The following is a 15,972-nucleotide window of genomic DNA, read 5'->3' as shown; positions in this document are numbered from 1 at the left end:
ACACTTTCACCAAGCGTTATCGTTTGGATGTTAGGGCACACGATGAGCCATCCTTCAGTGAGGGTGTTCTGCGCACAGGTCTTTCGGGTTCCCGCCCAGTATAGTGTGGCTTGGGTATATCCCACTGGTCTCGACTGATCTGGATGTGTTCAGGAAAGGAAAATTGGTTCTTACCTGCTAATTTTCATTCCTGTAATATCACAGATCAGTCCAGAGGCCCACCCCCTTTTTAGATTCCGAAAGACTACCTTGAGAAGTGATATTTTCAAGAAGAAACAATTTGGTTCTATCACAGACACTCTTGAGGGAGCAGGTTCCGAGTTGGTCTAGTGGTTTTTTTCTCTGTTATGTGTGAGGGATTGGCTGTTTCATTTTGGGTTCCAACCCTCTTCGCCCTTTAGTAAGGTTAGTTGTTTTGGGCTTGGGTACAGGCCATTACTGAGGCACTGCAGGTGGCACTCTCGGTTATGTAGCAGTGCCCAAAGTTTTTGTTCTCTGACTCCATCTGCTGGTAGGAACGCACAACCCACTGGTCTTGACTGATCCGCGGTATTACAGGAACGAAAATTAGCAGGTAAGAACCAGTTTTCCAGTACTAGCCAGTCCATGGGTAGTGGAGATCTGCAGTAGACACTAGCAAGAGAGGAACTCAACACAGGACCCAGAGGCCAGCGTTTGTAGTACTCGAAGGCCCTGCAGCAGCCTCTGCCTCCTCCCGCACAGGCTTCCTGTGAGCAAGGCGGACCCGTGACGTGCGAGGCTCGTGGCAGGAGCTGTGATTGCCTGCATGGCTGGCGAGCCCTGCGCTTGGGGGTCTCTTCTGCTGCTGCTGGCCTGAAGGAAAGGGCCTTGGTGTACTGACTCTTGAGGCATCTTTAATTAGAATTGAAATGTTTCTGTGGTTTGGCTTTGGTTAAGTGCTTGAAGTCCTTGAGTTTAAAATATTTTAACATGTCATCCATGATGCATGGCAGCTGATGCAGTCTGTTTACTTAGAAATCAGTTAACAGGTGCAGTCTCAAGGCATTATTTTATCAATAAGAGTACAGCTAGCACGGCTCAGGCCAATATGCCTGGCAGCCAACCATGTAAAGTAACATTGGGTCCTGCCAAAAAAAAAAATCGCTCCTGGCTACACCACCATTGAGAGCGATTCCTGCAAATGTGCTGATCGGACATCTTTCAGAATTCTGGGGCTAGCTCTGATTTATTTCCAGAATAAAACTAGGAGTATTTAATATTTGTGTCTGATCATTTGATCTGGGGTGGTTTTTTTTTTAAATTTTGGAAAAATGTGTCTATTTCATGCCATATTGGAGTGAAATCCCTGGAACACTTAAAGATTTTTTGTTCTAGTTATTAGTTATCTCCAGGGACAAGCAGAATGTCAGCCCTCACATGTGTGACGTCATCTGATGAAGCTTGGGCCGGAACCTGTAGGTCAGAGTTGCTAGCTCTATGACTGTGCCTCAGCGCTGATGCTCAGCGGGCCACCTGTCCGCACAGGGGCCCCTTCAGCTTCTCCCGGGGAGCCTCTCACTCCTGCTTCAGCTCTCTCTCTCTTTTTTTTTTTTTTTTCAGCACAAAAAGTTTTCCTTCCCGATGCACTGATGAGCAGCGACTGCTCATGGTCATCTAGTTGTTCAGTTTCACGTCTCCTGTTTTTCGTCTGATCGTGGATAAGCAATGACGCTCCTGGTGCGACAGTGTTATGTCTCTCGCGGATCCCTATGATAGATGTATCCAGTGCCCGGAGGCATTGCATGATGTCTAAAAGTGTTGCCGGTGCATGATCATGACCCCCAAAGGGACATCCCTGGTTGAAAAAAAGCACTTCTGGCACGGAGAAACTGGCCTGTCGGAATCTGCAATGGAGGCCTCGACAGACCAAGGAGCTACGTTGGACACTGCCATTGCATTGACATTGAAGGGGCATCGTACTCCCTCGACATAGAGTATCGGGAAGGATTATGAAGATTGTCTGTCTCCTACCTCCTCCTTTGTCTGTCTCCTACCTCCTCCTTTTCAAAGACTGTGACAGGTTCCACCTCAGTCGTGTCATGAAGCAAAGGTAAGAAGCGTCTGCATTGGTCTTCATCAGTGCATGATGTCGGAATCAGGGACATTCTGGCAGTGGCCGTAATCCCCTGAAGCTTTCTTGTGGAGAGGAGAGCTCATCCTCTATGCCATCCAGGGAACTGCATAAGTTTCCAGAGGTCCAGGTGTCAGCCATAAATGCGCCTCTGGCTTCCCAGGAATATTTGGCCACCTCTCCTGCTTCCCGGTCAGTGTTGGCATCCGCAGTCTTTGAGGATGAGCTGGACAGAAAGATCCAGAAGGCCTTGGACAAGGTGATGCAGAGCATCTGCTCTGGCATGGAGGGAATCGGGGCTAATGAAGGCTGAGGCCCAGCCACTGCTTGATTCCTTGCAGCTGCCCAGCAGCCATGCACCAGGGCCGATGACTCTTTCCGTTGGAGAATCTGTGTCACTAGTGGCTGCCCTAATGGTAATCTCCAGTCCAGCAGGAGAGGAAACTTCCTTGAGATGCAGGAGTTGAGGATGCTTCCCTCTTGGAAGCATCCTCAACTCCTGCATCTCAAGGAACAGGTATCATCTTGAGTCTTCACCATCGATGCACCAGTTGGACTGTGATTCAGATTATTCATGGGGATAGAGATCTGGGGAGGAATCGACAGGAGGTTCCTGAGCATGGGGCCTAGGAGACACTTGTAGCTGAAGAGGCGTTATCTTCTGTCTCCTCAATCGTGCACAAAAGGACCCTTGTGCCTGCCCGAGTCAGCAGACATCCCCTAAGCCACAGCCTGCACCCCTGGGATGAAGTGTTCTCTGGATCACAGAGAGCATAGCTTGTATCCCAATACCCGTGCTGGAGGACCTTCCTGTCCGAGGCAGGCTGAGGTTTTATGGAAACAGTTATCCTAGTGTAACATCGGACATGTGGGTCCTTGGCATCCTACCACAAATATCATGGAAAGATGCGCAAAGCACCCTCGGAAATCCAGGAGCATAGGTGTGCTGTGAGATAAATTTACTGGAGGTCTGGTAAGCAGACGAGTCAGTAATTGTGTATAATCGCAAGAGATTTATTTCAAAGCAGGGTCAGTAGGCGAATATATCTGTCCCCCGACCCGGGATCGTGTTTCACCAAGGCTGCATCGGGAGGGACCAGCGTACATCAAAAGCACTTTAATAGTCTAAAAATAAATGAGAAAAAGAACATTTTTAAGCATAAGAAATAGGAGGACCAGACCAAAAAAGACTGGCATTAAGCAGAGGAGATACAAAGCAAAATTAGAAGCGACAGTGCATTTAAATAGCAACAGCGTCTGAAAGGAGCTGAAGTAAAAGACTGGTGAATAAAGAGATGAATTTAACAAGGAACCAGCAGAAGGATAACAAGGGGTCAACAGCTTGGAAGTAAAACTTCCTGGCGCTAAAGAGCAGTTGGGTGCGCTCTGAAAGCTTTCAGGGATCGGTTGGCCAGCAAAGTTGTCCTGATACAGATGGTCAGACAAGTTTGCAATGTTTTACATCAGCAAGCAGGAAGGCGCAGGAATATTTTTCCTGTGTCAGAATATTGTCCAGATGTGGGATTGTGCAGTCTTTTTTAGGGGATGGTCCCTGGACTGGGGAATAGCAAACTAGATATTCTGCAAGCAGGGCACACCCGTGGTAGATCTGTTTGTGTTCTGTTCCAGGAAAAGGCAGAAGGCAAGAAAGGCTCGGACGCTTTTGCCCTTGGTTAGGGCCTGCTTTACGCGTATCCTCGGATATCCCTAGTTATGAAGACTGTAGAAGCTCAGGGAGGACCGGGGGACCGTGATGCTCATCGCCGCCTTTTGGCCGACACAGGTTTGGTTCCCACTCGTGAGGGAGCCGTCAGGAAGATAACCAGTGAGGCTGGGGAATTCCCCCATATCTCATCACTGCTCTAGATCAAGGCAGGTTGTGCCTTCCCAATGTCACAAGGATTAGGGAGACTCCCAGCTTCCCAAATTAAAATTGGGAGTCTCCTTAATTCTTGTGGTATGTGGAAGGGTCTAGGATGGTGGTATATTGTATTTCCTGTGGTTTATGGAATGGAAGAGGTGGGTGGCACAATGTAACATGTTAAGTGTATTGGAATATTTTCTGCTTTGTTATTATTTTATTTGGTTTTATTTATGTGCATTGCTTTGGAAATTTTTATTGTAAAGATTGGAAAGCAGTTACATTTTTATAAATAAAATAAATGTCGGGTCTCTGGCTCTCACTGCTTTGCATGTCGAGAGGGTGACTCTGCAGCCTTTGGATCCTGTTTTCTTAGCTTCAAGAAGGGAATCCATGAGAAAGTCCTATGGACTAAAATAGAGGAGGTTTGCCCTGTGGTGTGAGCAAAAAGCCTTTTGGATCCTTTCTTCTGCTCCACACGAAAACTGCTTGATTTCCACCTTCGTTTATCCGAGTCGGGACTTAAGACCAACTCTGTACAGCCTTTGGTTGTCCGGTTAATGCGGGGCCTGCTTCACATAAAGCCCCCCATCGGGCCCCGCATAAACTGGACAGCCAAAGGCTGTACGGAGATCCGTGTACGTTCCTCAACGCTGTTCCGACTCGGCTAATGAAAGCTCCCTTTGAGCCACTGCACTCCTATAACATGAAGGACCTGACCTGGGTGGTCATATTTCCTAGCGGCAGTCAATAAGCTCCAGTAACTTATTCACCTTATTCGAAGCTATACGAAGTTTTATCATGATGGGGTGGTCCTGTGTACCCAGCCTAAGCTTCTGCCCCAAGGTGGTGTCTGAGTTCCATCTTAACCTGTCACTCCTTCCAATTCTTTCCCCCAGGCCACCTGAACGAGCACTGCATAGTTTGGACTGCAAGAAAGCCTTGGACTTTTACCTGGAGTGGACTGAAGCCCTTAGGATGTCCACCCAGCTTTTTTCTTTTTGACACTAATAAGCTGGGGATTGCTGTTGCCAGACACACTGTATTCAGTTGGCTAGCGGATTACATCTCTTGTTAAGCCCAGGTTGCCCTGGTGGGTCATATCAAGGCTCTCTTGATTTTTTATTTTTTTTTTTTCAAATATTTGTTCAATTGCAAAATTTACAAAAAATTATCTAAGCAATCTACAATAAAAAAATTAAAATAATCAAATATCTAGTGTGAAATTACAATAATAAAAGCCCCAAATCGATCTCAGAACACTAACTTACAATCTAAAACTCTATCAAATACAATACATAAAACCATAAAATACATAAAAAAATTTTAATAAAAAAACAAAACAAAAAAATAAGATAACGTAAAAAATAGATCAATTTAACAGGAGGGAAAGGCTTCTATAATAATTAAAAAAAACAAACTTTAAAGCCTTCCAGAACTTAAAATAATCATTTTCTAGACAAAAATCTAAGGGAAAGGAATTCCAGAGACATGGTGCAAAATAAGATAAACAGATTGTCCTGGTAGTTTCTAATCCGATTTCTTTAGGAGAGGGTAGCAGTAGCAATTCCTGTTGAGAAAAGCGCAATAAACGAACAGGACAATGACTGACGATTAGAGTTGAAAGAGATGTTGGCGCACCCTGACGCAATGGTTGAAAAGCCAAGCACCCTACTTAGAACTTAATTGTCAGGGGAAGACAGCATGGGCAGAGGCGGGATAAATAGTAGAATATGTATGTATTTGTTGATTCTATGTACCAGTATTAATAGCTAACTCAAGGCTAAAGTTGTTAATGTTAAACTTTACCAGCTCTTAGTGTAATGTGGTGTTCACTTGTTCAGCAAAGAATACTGTACAGGGCACCCTACTGTTGATTGTTTATTATGGAAAAACCCAATAAAAAGAATTTAAAAAAACAAAACTTAATTGTCTAGGATATTGGAAGCCAGTGTGGTTTATACAGTCAAGGAGTGACATTGGTCGTCTTTTTTTCTTTCCAAAGATAAGTTTGGCGGCAGCGTTTTGAGCAGTTTGTAATCTTTTTAATTGAACAGATGTTAATCCATGAAACCGGGCATTGTAATAGTCTAGTCATGATGATATAAGATGTGTTAAAATCTTGAGATCGGAAGACTCGAGAAAAGGTTTCAGACACCGAATGAACTGCAAAAAAGAAATACGAACTTCATAACACGTGATGCGTAAAAGATAAGAGCTAAATCAGTATGAACACCCAAGGCAGTGATGACGTTTTTAATTTGAATTGGTTTGCCAGCCATAATAGGAGGAGGGAAGGGAGTAATAATCCTGGAGAAGCAGATCACCTCAGATTTATCAGGATGAGCTTTAGGTTTAGAGGATTTTGGCCAGTTGTTCGCTTCTGATTGTAGTAAGAGGAGTTGTGATCGTAATAAGCCAAGAGCTGTCGCAGCATCAGTGGCTCACCCGAGATTGATCTGCGAAGCTGGGACATGGAGATCTTGGCGTTCTCGCCACTCGTTCACATCTCGTTGCTGTGCTCGTTGGCCAAACCTGATGTGACAGCAGGTTTGGCCAATCTGTCCTACGGAATCTCTTTGCGATTATAGAACCCAAGTTCACTCCCACCCCCTAGGGCCGGCTTTACTTCCAGGCTGTTCTGGAAATAAGAAAAGGGAAGAGAGGCCTGTTGCCAACAAAAAGTATGTTGTGCCCATTCGCACTGGTTTTGGTTCCCCCCCCCCCCCCCCCCAGTCTTTAGCGAGGGGTCCCCCCACTTATGAGGACTGCCATCTTGCTTGTTCCTCTGAGAAAACAGAGTTGCTCACCTGTCACAGGTGTTCTCGGAGGACAGCAGGAAAGCCCCCGGGCTGGTGGGAGGGGGAATCCCAGTCATTGTGCAACAGTGCCACCTAGTGGCTGGATTTAGGGCCGGTGATTTCAGGGGTCTGGAAGGAGCCATGAGGTGTGGTCCTTTGCCAAGGAGTGTTGCTACGATTACTGGACTGAAAGAAATTGGGAGGGGGATATAAAATGGGAGTGGAAAATGCCCTGGATAGCTGGGAAGGAAGGGTGAGAGTGCAGGATCCCAGCCCTGGTTCTGTTTTGAGCTGCAAGCCCAAAGGAGCAGGAGGAAACTGCCAGATGGGGGGTGGGAGGAGAGCACGATTTTATTTCTCTACTCTTGTATTTTCTGGGGATGGTTAGGAGTCTAATGTTGTCAGTGCAGCTTAATGTTCTTGCTAGCATTTTTGAGGATTTTTACCATTTCCTTCCTGTTCACTGCCCTTTGGATTCTGAGCAGTGTCTCAACTACGCTGAGCACTAGGGCCTCTGGGAACCCCGCTTCACGGCTGCGCACTGGCTCTCTGTCCCTGGGGACTCCGGCAGCCCCGCTTCACGTCTCTCTACTGGCTCTCTCTGTCCCTGGGGCCTCCGGCAGCCCCGCTTCACATCTGCGCACTGGCTCTCTCTGTCCCTGGGGACTCCGGCAGCCCCGCTTCACGTCTGTGCACCGGCTCTCTCTGTCCCTGGGGACTCCGGCAGCCCCGCTTCACGTCTGTGCACCGGCTCTCTCTGTCCCTGGGGCCTCCGGCAGCCCCGCTTCACATCTGCGCACTGGCTCTCTGTCCCTGGGGCCTCCGGCAGCCCCGCTTCACATCTGCGCACTGGCTCTCTGTCCCTGGGGCCTCCGGCAGCCCCGCTTCACGTCTGTGCACCGGCTCTCTCTGTCCCTGGGGCCTCCGGCAGCCCCGCTTCACGTCTGTGCACCGGCTCTCTCTGTCCCTGGGGCCTCCGGCAGCCCCGCTTCACGTCTGTGCACCGTTCTCTCTGTCCCTGGGGCCTCCGGCAGCCCCGCTTCACGTCTGCGCACCGGCTCTCTCTGTCCCTGGGGCCTCCGGCAGCCCCGCTTCACGTCTGCGCACCGGCTCTCTCTGTCCCTGGGGCCTCCGGCAGCCCCGCTTCACGCCTGCGCACCGGCTCTCTCTGTCCCTGGGGCCTCCGGCAGCCCCGCTTCACGTCTGCGCACCGGCTCTCTCTGTCCCTGGGGCCTCCGGCAGCCCCGCTTCACGTCTGTGCACCGGCTCTCTCTGTCCCTGGGGCCTCCGGCAGCCCCGCTTCACGTCTGTGCACCGGCTCTCTCTGTCCCTGGGGCCTCCGGCAGCCCCGCTTCACGTCTGTGCACCGGCTCTCTCTGTCCCTGGGGCCTCCGGCAGCCCCGCTTCACGTCTGCGCACCGGCTCTCTCTGTCCCTGGGGCCTCCGGCAGCCCCGCTTCACGTCTGCGCACCGGCTCTCTCTGTCCCTGGGGCCTCCGGCAGCCCCGCTTCACGTCTGCGTACTGGCTCTCTCTGTCCCTGGGGCCTCCGGCAGCCCCGCTTCACGTCTGCGTACTGGCTCTCTCTGTCCCTGGGGCCTCCGGCAGCCCCGCTTCACGTCTGCGTACTGGCTCTCTCTGTCCCTGGGGCCTCCGGCAGCCCCGCTTCACGTCTGCGCACCGGCTCTCTCTGTCCCTGGGGCCTCCGGCAGCCCCGCTTCACGTCTGTGCACCGGCTCTCTGTCTTTCATGATTTCTGGTAGACTGTTTCCCCTCCCTCTGTTTTCATGGACCTCCATCTTCTCAGTTTGAGCATTCTTTTCTTCCAGTGTCTGTCAGCTCTTTCTCCACCCCGATTCTGCCTCTGCTTCAGTACAGGTTTCCAGTTCTTGCTTTATTTCATCATGGGAAGGTTGCTACCTCTTCTGGGTGGCAAAGTTCTGGAAGTTTTGTCCTGTTTTGGACGCTCCTGGTTCAGCATTCTCTCTCTCTTTGCTTTTCTTTTTTTTAAATTAGTAATTTATTGTATTATTAAAACCAATAAATGTAACAAACGTGCCAGTTAGTCAGCGAAAGATAATAACCAGTCACATATTGCATAGGTAACACTTACACAATCTGTCAATCTTACAGACTTGACATTATCAAGATGTCGTAACATTTGGAAATTTCTTAATTAAGTTCTTGAGATTAATGATGCCTTGTTATAGTTATAACTCATCGCTCTTGCTTTTCTGCTCTTGGGAGAGACATTTTTGTCCTTTTCTTCATGCTAAACCTCATAACTTTTTAGTCTGCTGAGAATAAGCTTTTCAGATTAGTGCTTTATAAATTTTAAAATAATTAAACCTAAACTATTTTTCAGACGTGCCAGTGCAATAATGGGCTTATTCCAGTTCTAGGGTAGATTACAGGAGTTCCCTAGTTGATCATCATCTGACTCCTCTCATCCTCTTCTCATCAAATGCCAGATTTTTTTTTTAAATTTATTCTGCATCTTTTTTTTTTGTTTTCTGCCATCTTCTCCTTTTTCCTGTCTCCTTTCCAAAACCAGTCCTCTCTCCTCTTCCACTCTCCAGCCTTCTTGCCCTCACTCCGTTGCTTTCTTCCACCATCCTCCCTCCGCAGCTGTCTCGCAGTCTCTTCTTGCCCTTCTGCCTGGACACATCCCAGGCTCCAGGATGTATTTCTTTAGGTGCTGTGGCGACCTGGTGCCAAGGATTTGTCCATCCCTGGTCATCAGGGGGAAACATTTTTTGCTCGCCTTGAAATCATTTAGTTTAGTAGGGATGGTGCTAATTCATAACTTCAGATTTGCCTCTCTATTTGCCATAAATGGCAACCACTTTCTCTTTCTTACTATTATTTTTTTATCTTCTCTTAATTTCAGTGGCATATTTACACCTTCTCTTCTTTCTTTTAAAGTTGACCAAGGAAAACTGCCTTTCATAGGCCACCAAATGCCAGCAAGTGACTGAAATTCAGTGGCTGGTTGGCCAAGGAGTCTGATTCCACCATGAGTTCTCATCAGTAGGTAGCCTTTGAGATCCAGTGGAGACCACTGAAACAATTTGGCTACTTGTTTTCATCAGTAGGGGGGTCAGAGTTGGGCTGCAGCAGGATTTCTGCTGTTCTTGGTAAAAGACTAGAGCCGAATAGGAGTTTTATCGTGGTGGTGGGGTGCCTTCATGGTTATATTTGCTTTGTTGGCATGTCCGTCTTCTGAGCTTTCACAAGATAGATGGACGTCTGTGAAAGTGTCGTCAATTCTAGAATAACTAAAAATTGTTTATAGCCTTTATAAAGCTCTGGAAGCGTGCTCCTCCCCTGACCCTTACCTTGACCTCACCCCAGTTGCTTAAGGCTGGCTGATCAGTGGGTGCATAACTCAAAACCTCTGGCTTTTCTTTCAGATATTGAGTACCTGGAGTCCGTCCTCCCCAGCAGTGTGGACAAGGCCTTCTTTGCCTACCTGAGAACTGTCGATGCCTCGGAGGTCACGCTGTCGTCCGTCCCCGAGGGCTCCGTTGTCTTTCCCAGAGTAGGTATGGTTTGTTCACACAATACCAGTTTTTCCTCTCAGCTTGAGAAAAGAGGACGAAACGTCTTTTGGCAGTTTCCTCGGAGCTCTGTGAAGCAGCGTTCTCGGCCTATCTTCTCCAGGGTTGTCTGCCATCAAACTGGCTTTCTAAGAAGTCTCTCAGATTTTCTCTAATAGCCTTGGGTATGTGTGTTGGGTTGGTTTTGGGGTTTTTTTTTTGAGAATTGTGCACCGGTCGTGAACCCCATGACTGGAACATCGGAGAAAAGCCGGTTCCCTCGAGATGGAGCTGTATAGAAGAGACATACTGGGCCTTATAATTCTCTTTATTCAGGCTTTCAGTTAGGAATTCAGAAGCCTTCGCAGCCGAAGTGGGGAGCCCAGGTGTATGAAGTGCACGAGGAAAGGAATCGTATCACGTGCTCACGCCTAACGTCTTGTTGCTCCAAGCTCACTGCTTAATTCAGCAGTTTCAAGCTCTAAAGCGTTTATCGATATTTGGGGGGGGATAATAGGAGATTTCTAAAACTTCAGAACTGCTTTCCTTGCCGCATTTATTAATGAATGGTGTGTGTTTTTGTAATCCAGAAGCTTTCATATTCTGTTCCCGTCCTGAAAAAAACTGAATAGAAATTTTGATCTTATTTAGGTTTCCTTTCAGGCTCCGCCCCTCCACCCCTCATCCCAGCAGCTTCCTCTTTCTTCCCGTGGGCTTCTAGATCAATCTTGAACCAGTGAGTGCCTGTGAGCCTCTCCATTTGTAACGCTCCTAAGCCCAGCGAGAGCAGTCAAGATGTTTTGGGTAGGGAGCCACAGACCCTTGGTTTCCACCCCAAACTGATGTGATTGGGGCTCCCTCCGGCTTAAACCCGCCCCGGTCTCGCATTATGCAGCCACCAACATTTTCGGTCTTTGACAAGTCTCCCGCCTTTGCCGAAAGGAGGGGATGATCGGGCAGGGCTGAAAGGTGTAGACCCGGACTCGTGCAGCCTTGCCAGTGCCAGGGATGGTCGGAAAATGAATAATTCACCCAACGAGCAGGAGAGAGGATGCAGCTTCTTGTAACGGGTTAAGTTGCAACCGTGGTTGAGGGGAAGGCGGATGTCAGAGTAGAACTTGCTCCCAGACTTGTGGAGAAACCTTCTTTCCGTCAGTATCCCAGTTTTCCAGAACAGTGCTCCTAGCCAACGGACCAAACTTCACTGCTGCTTTTTAAACTCCCGAACTGGGCTATTTTATCTTATTTGGCAAAACCTGAAACAACTTCTCCTGAACTCTAAACCACTGTTGGAACCATGCAGACGTTTCTCCATCTACCAGGAAAAAACACGCTTCTAGGGAACCCCATGCTCCCCTCTCCATAAAGAATCAAACGCTGAAATTTTGCGCACTCGTTTTTATGATGCAGAAATGTGCTGCGGTGTCTGAAGAGAAGGGATTAGACCGGGTGCTTGTGTAAGCCTTTCCTGCTGTGATCTCAGCTTTGCCGAGAAGAGGCTCTCGGAGAGCCCCTTGGCATCGCTCCTCTGTTGGCCTTGCTCCAGTATTATTTGTTTGCTGGAGAGACTTGCGTGCGTCGGGCTATGTTGTCAGCTGAAGTTCCATGAAAACGTGGTTTGGTGAGCGCAGAAAGGAGCATGGGGGAGGGGGGGTGATGGTGGTAGGGGAATGCAGAAGAGGGGAGGGAGCGTGGGTATGTGATGGCTCTGAACAGCAGTCGGCCTCCTCTCCCAGAGTAATTCCTTTGCGGAGTTTGTGGCAGGCTGGAGAGCTGTAACAGCGAGGCCTCTTTCTAGCGTTTGGCTGTCAGCCCATCTCTTTTGACCTGGGACTGGAACGGAGGCTGGAGGTGAGTAGAGGTGGGGATGGGAAAATACGTAGCAAGGTATCTGCATGTACAGTGGTTCCTGGCCTCAGAAAGCTTATTATCCAAGGGGGTGCCTGAGACACAGGGACGAGTCCATGGCACAGGCAGGATTTTCACTCGGGTCTCTTGTTTCCAGCTTGTTACTCTGAATACTGGGACCCGCCCTCTCCCTTTCTCTTTTTGCGTTGTGTGTTCTTGAAGCTTAGGGGCAGTTCTTTTTGCCTTTGTGTGTCCCCTTGGATGGAGGGGTTTTTATGAAATGCCTCCTAACAACCTATTAAGGTGGCCATTGGGAGGGTCCTGCCAAGTACTGCCTGCGCACGTGCTCCTGCACTGGCAATCTCCCACCCACCAGCTGGGTTCCTGCTTGTCTCTGGACAAGATATCCCCTGGTGGTTTCCCTGGACATGGGACTGCACACAACCCAAAGTTCACACCCTTCCTAGAAAAACACCCACAGACCAAATACACACAATGCTGGGATTGTTAATCGGTCCAGAACAGACGGAACTAACAAACTAATACGTTTATTAAGAAAAAGAAAGAACAGTGAATGAAACGAGATTTAATGTGCAAACGGGAACAGATAAAACAAGGATTGAACAGCAAAATTTAACACTTTTTTCGCTATTTATTAGTGCCTGGGCAGGTCAGGAAAAAGGCTGTCCACAGGTGCTGAACAGGGCCTCAGCACAAAGATCTGCTCCCTCCTTACTCCCAGCCCAGACTGGAGAGTTCCTGAACCTTCAGGACGAGCTCTCTGTCTCCAGGGCCAATCAGGGCACAAAACACGTAACAATAAGCTTTCTCAGCAATGGCCTTTCTGACCTGTAATGGTTTTCTGGCCATTGGTACTGCAGGATGTTTCAGTCTTATATTTCTTCAGGGGGTGCTGGGATGTGTGTGGTGTTCAATCCTCCTGAGTCCAGGCAGCATCCAAAGCCTATGCTTGAAGCGCAGTGTTGAAACGACACCTGCAGGCCAGCAGAGCGGAAATGAACTCGCTGGGGAAACGTGTCACGGGGCAGAACAGTAAACCAGAGCATGCAGGACCTCTGTTTCGCCACAGCGAGAGAGAGCGCGTGGTGTATGGCAGCAGAGAAGACTCAGGGTTGTAAGCTTGCGGCCTGAGCTGTAACTCTCTCTTTGCCTGCAGGTGCCGCTGCTGCAGGTGCGGGGGCCTCTGCTGGTGGTGCAGCTGCTGGAGACGACCCTGCTCTGTTTGGTCAACTATGCCAGGTGAGAGAGGGCCCTCGGGGGGTGGGACAGGCGGAAACGGCTTCTCCCCCTCTTCGAATGCATGTCCAGCTCCTTCTACTGTCTCCCCCTCCCACAAACCTAAAATATATTTATTTGTGCAAGCTTTTGCTCCTGTTTACCAGGTCCTGACTCTGTGGTAGAAGCCGGGTTGTGTTCTTAAGATAGCCGCAGTATTATAGTATCTTAAATTTGAGTTTGTCCTTCTGGTCTGTCCGATTTATGCTAATCACAGTTTTATGTGCATCTCGATGGTTTACCTATTTCAGCAATTGTTGCATTCAGTGGAACAGAAATATTTTTAAGTGAATAAACTAAACAGGTTATGATTGCAAGGCCTTATCTGGTCTTTCCGTTTTCCCCCTCCTGTTGTAATTCTGCAGCTTTGTTTGGTCCCTGGCTTCGTTTATCTTCTGCTGAGGGGCCCTCCGTGGTTATTCCAGCCGTTCTTGGATTCCGGTGATCCCTCCGTCTCCACCGCTTCCCCCTGGGAGGGCCGTTCTGTGTGGCCACTGCTCCGTCCACGTGGAAACACTTCCTTACCTTCCTCCTGATTTCTGCCCCCGTGTTCTGGACGTTTCCCCCTGCCTTTGTGCGCCTTTCACAACTTCTTAAGAACCCAGGTTGAGGGTCCTTAACCCTCACCTCACGGGTGGGGAGGGATTGTCATGAGGTGTGGGGGGAAGAGGGGATCATGGAGGGGCTGAGGGGGAATGACTGGATCCAGAGGGCAAGGAGGTTGTGAGTGAGAGAATGAATCCACCCATTTCCTGTCCCTGCGCTGAGATCTCGTCCATCTGTCTACTTTGAGATCCCCACTTCCCTTCTCTGTCCTCCCTTCCCATCACTGATATCCCTTTTCCCCCAGTAAAAGACCAAATCAAGTTATCTGGGCAGGCAATAAATATCAGAAAATATTTCCTCTTCTAAAGTAAAATACAGATGTGTGGTATTTTTAATATGCGGAGGGTTTTCTAAGCCTTGGGAGAGGTGCGGGTTGTGTTGCTTCTCTTTTACTCTTTGCACAAAGGCTGAGCTGTGCTCGCCTGTCCTCTGACTCTGGCGTTTCTCCCAGCATCGCCCGTTGTTGTGTGTAGGCCCGGGTTCACGTGTGCAGGATGATTTCCTTCTGTCAGATGATGATGATAATGACTTTTTTTTCTTTTTTTGTATTAGCCTCGTTGCTACGAATGCTGCCAGGTTCCGGCAGGCGGCGGGTCCCGATAAGAAGCTGCTGGAACTGGGTCTGAGACGTGCCCAGGGGCCCAACGGAGGGCTGTCCGCATCCAAGTACAGTTACATGGGGGGTAAGTGACGGGGGAGGAGGGGGGCCATGTGCTTCATGGGTAGCCCAGAGCTTGTTGGTGAGGGGAAGGGGGGGAGGGTCTCACCTGAGCACTGTTGAGCTCTCCATGCAATTTATTCACTGAAATCCAGGGGGGAATATAGAAATTATTTAAAGGCGGCACTACAAAAGGGTGTGGCTCACGCATTCAAACACATCTTGAAATGGGGAGTGGAGGTTTCTTCTGTGGCTCCTTGGGGGGGGGGGGGGGGGGCAACCTCCTGCGACCGCTCTGCTTTCTGCGTTCTGACTGCCTCTTCTGCCAGCGTGCGACTGTGGACGTGCTGCTTCGTCCCCGTGCGATCCTCGGGAGGGCCCGCGTGCGAGGACAGCTGACAAACCTATGTAAGAATGCAAAGCTGCCAGGACCGTCGGCGACCGCGAGAGACCAAAATGCAGAGCCACCCGCTGGGAGAGCCAAGCTACCCGGTTACCTGCGGCTCGGTTTCCTGAAGTTCCCAGAGTTTGGAGCGCTGTTTTTTTTTTTTTTTAGAGAGATTGCAGCGCCTGAGTTCCTGCTGTGCTCAGTGAGTGCAGGTTTGTAGCGGGGGCAGAGTCTACAGATGGAATCGGGAAGAAACGTAGCTTGTTAGCCCGGGATATGTTGGGAACGGTTTCACCATTTACTGCTGGTGCTGCTCTTAGTCTTTTGCACTATGCAAGAGCGAGCTTCCTTCCGGAGAGCTCGAACGGTGTAAAATGTGCAAGCTTTGTATTAAGGTGTGCTTGGAAATTCTCTGGCATCCGATACCTTTTGGGACAGTTTCTGCCTCTTTTTGTGCCCTTGTCTTGGTCTCTGCATCTCTTGCTTGCCTGATCGGCGGCCGGCTCGCTCTGTGGAATTGCAGAATAGTCGCTGGGTGCTGACACTTCTCTTAGCAGTGCCATTCTTTTTGCCCTTCAGCGTCACAGGGCTTGGCTTTCTAGCATTCGGCTGGGAATTGGAACGTCCCTGGCAGCCATAGCTCCCTCCTTCTCTGCAGTTCTGCCATGATCCCAGTGCCTTTCTGGTACCGCGATGTTGGATCCAGTGGACGAGCCCTGCCCCACCTGCCTATGCCTTCGTGCACGCAGGCTTTCCGACGTCGGCTTTGAGATGTGCAGCCGTATGCAGTTTTCTTCTGCATTTATCTTTTTGCCGTCCTTTCCCATACCTGGCTGTGAACCATCTTGTCCATAGTCCCCCGGGTCCTCATCCTTGGGTACAAGT

General features: G+C 49.3%; 1 protein-coding gene across 1 annotated transcript in view; it reads left to right on the top strand.

The window, feature by feature from the left end:
* LOC115085781 (nicotinate phosphoribosyltransferase-like) overlaps positions 1 to 15,972 on the top strand; it is a 75,924-nt gene that overhangs the window by 13,497 nt on the left and 46,455 nt on the right. The window contains exons 2-4 of the mRNA XM_029592186.1: positions 10,166 to 10,293; positions 13,317 to 13,399; positions 14,594 to 14,724. Of these exons, the coding sequence (XP_029448046.1) occupies positions 10,166 to 10,293; positions 13,317 to 13,399; positions 14,594 to 14,724 (342 nt within the window). The remainder of the gene's footprint in view (positions 1 to 10,165; positions 10,294 to 13,316; positions 13,400 to 14,593; positions 14,725 to 15,972) is intronic.

The sequence above is a fragment of the Rhinatrema bivittatum genome, chromosome 2 (genome assembly GCF_901001135.1).
Source record: "Rhinatrema bivittatum chromosome 2, aRhiBiv1.1, whole genome shotgun sequence".
NCBI classification, from domain to species: domain Eukaryota; kingdom Metazoa; phylum Chordata; class Amphibia; order Gymnophiona; family Rhinatrematidae; genus Rhinatrema; species Rhinatrema bivittatum.
Note: the sequence above shows the minus strand (reverse complement) of the source record. Positions and strands in the feature narration are given on the sequence as shown.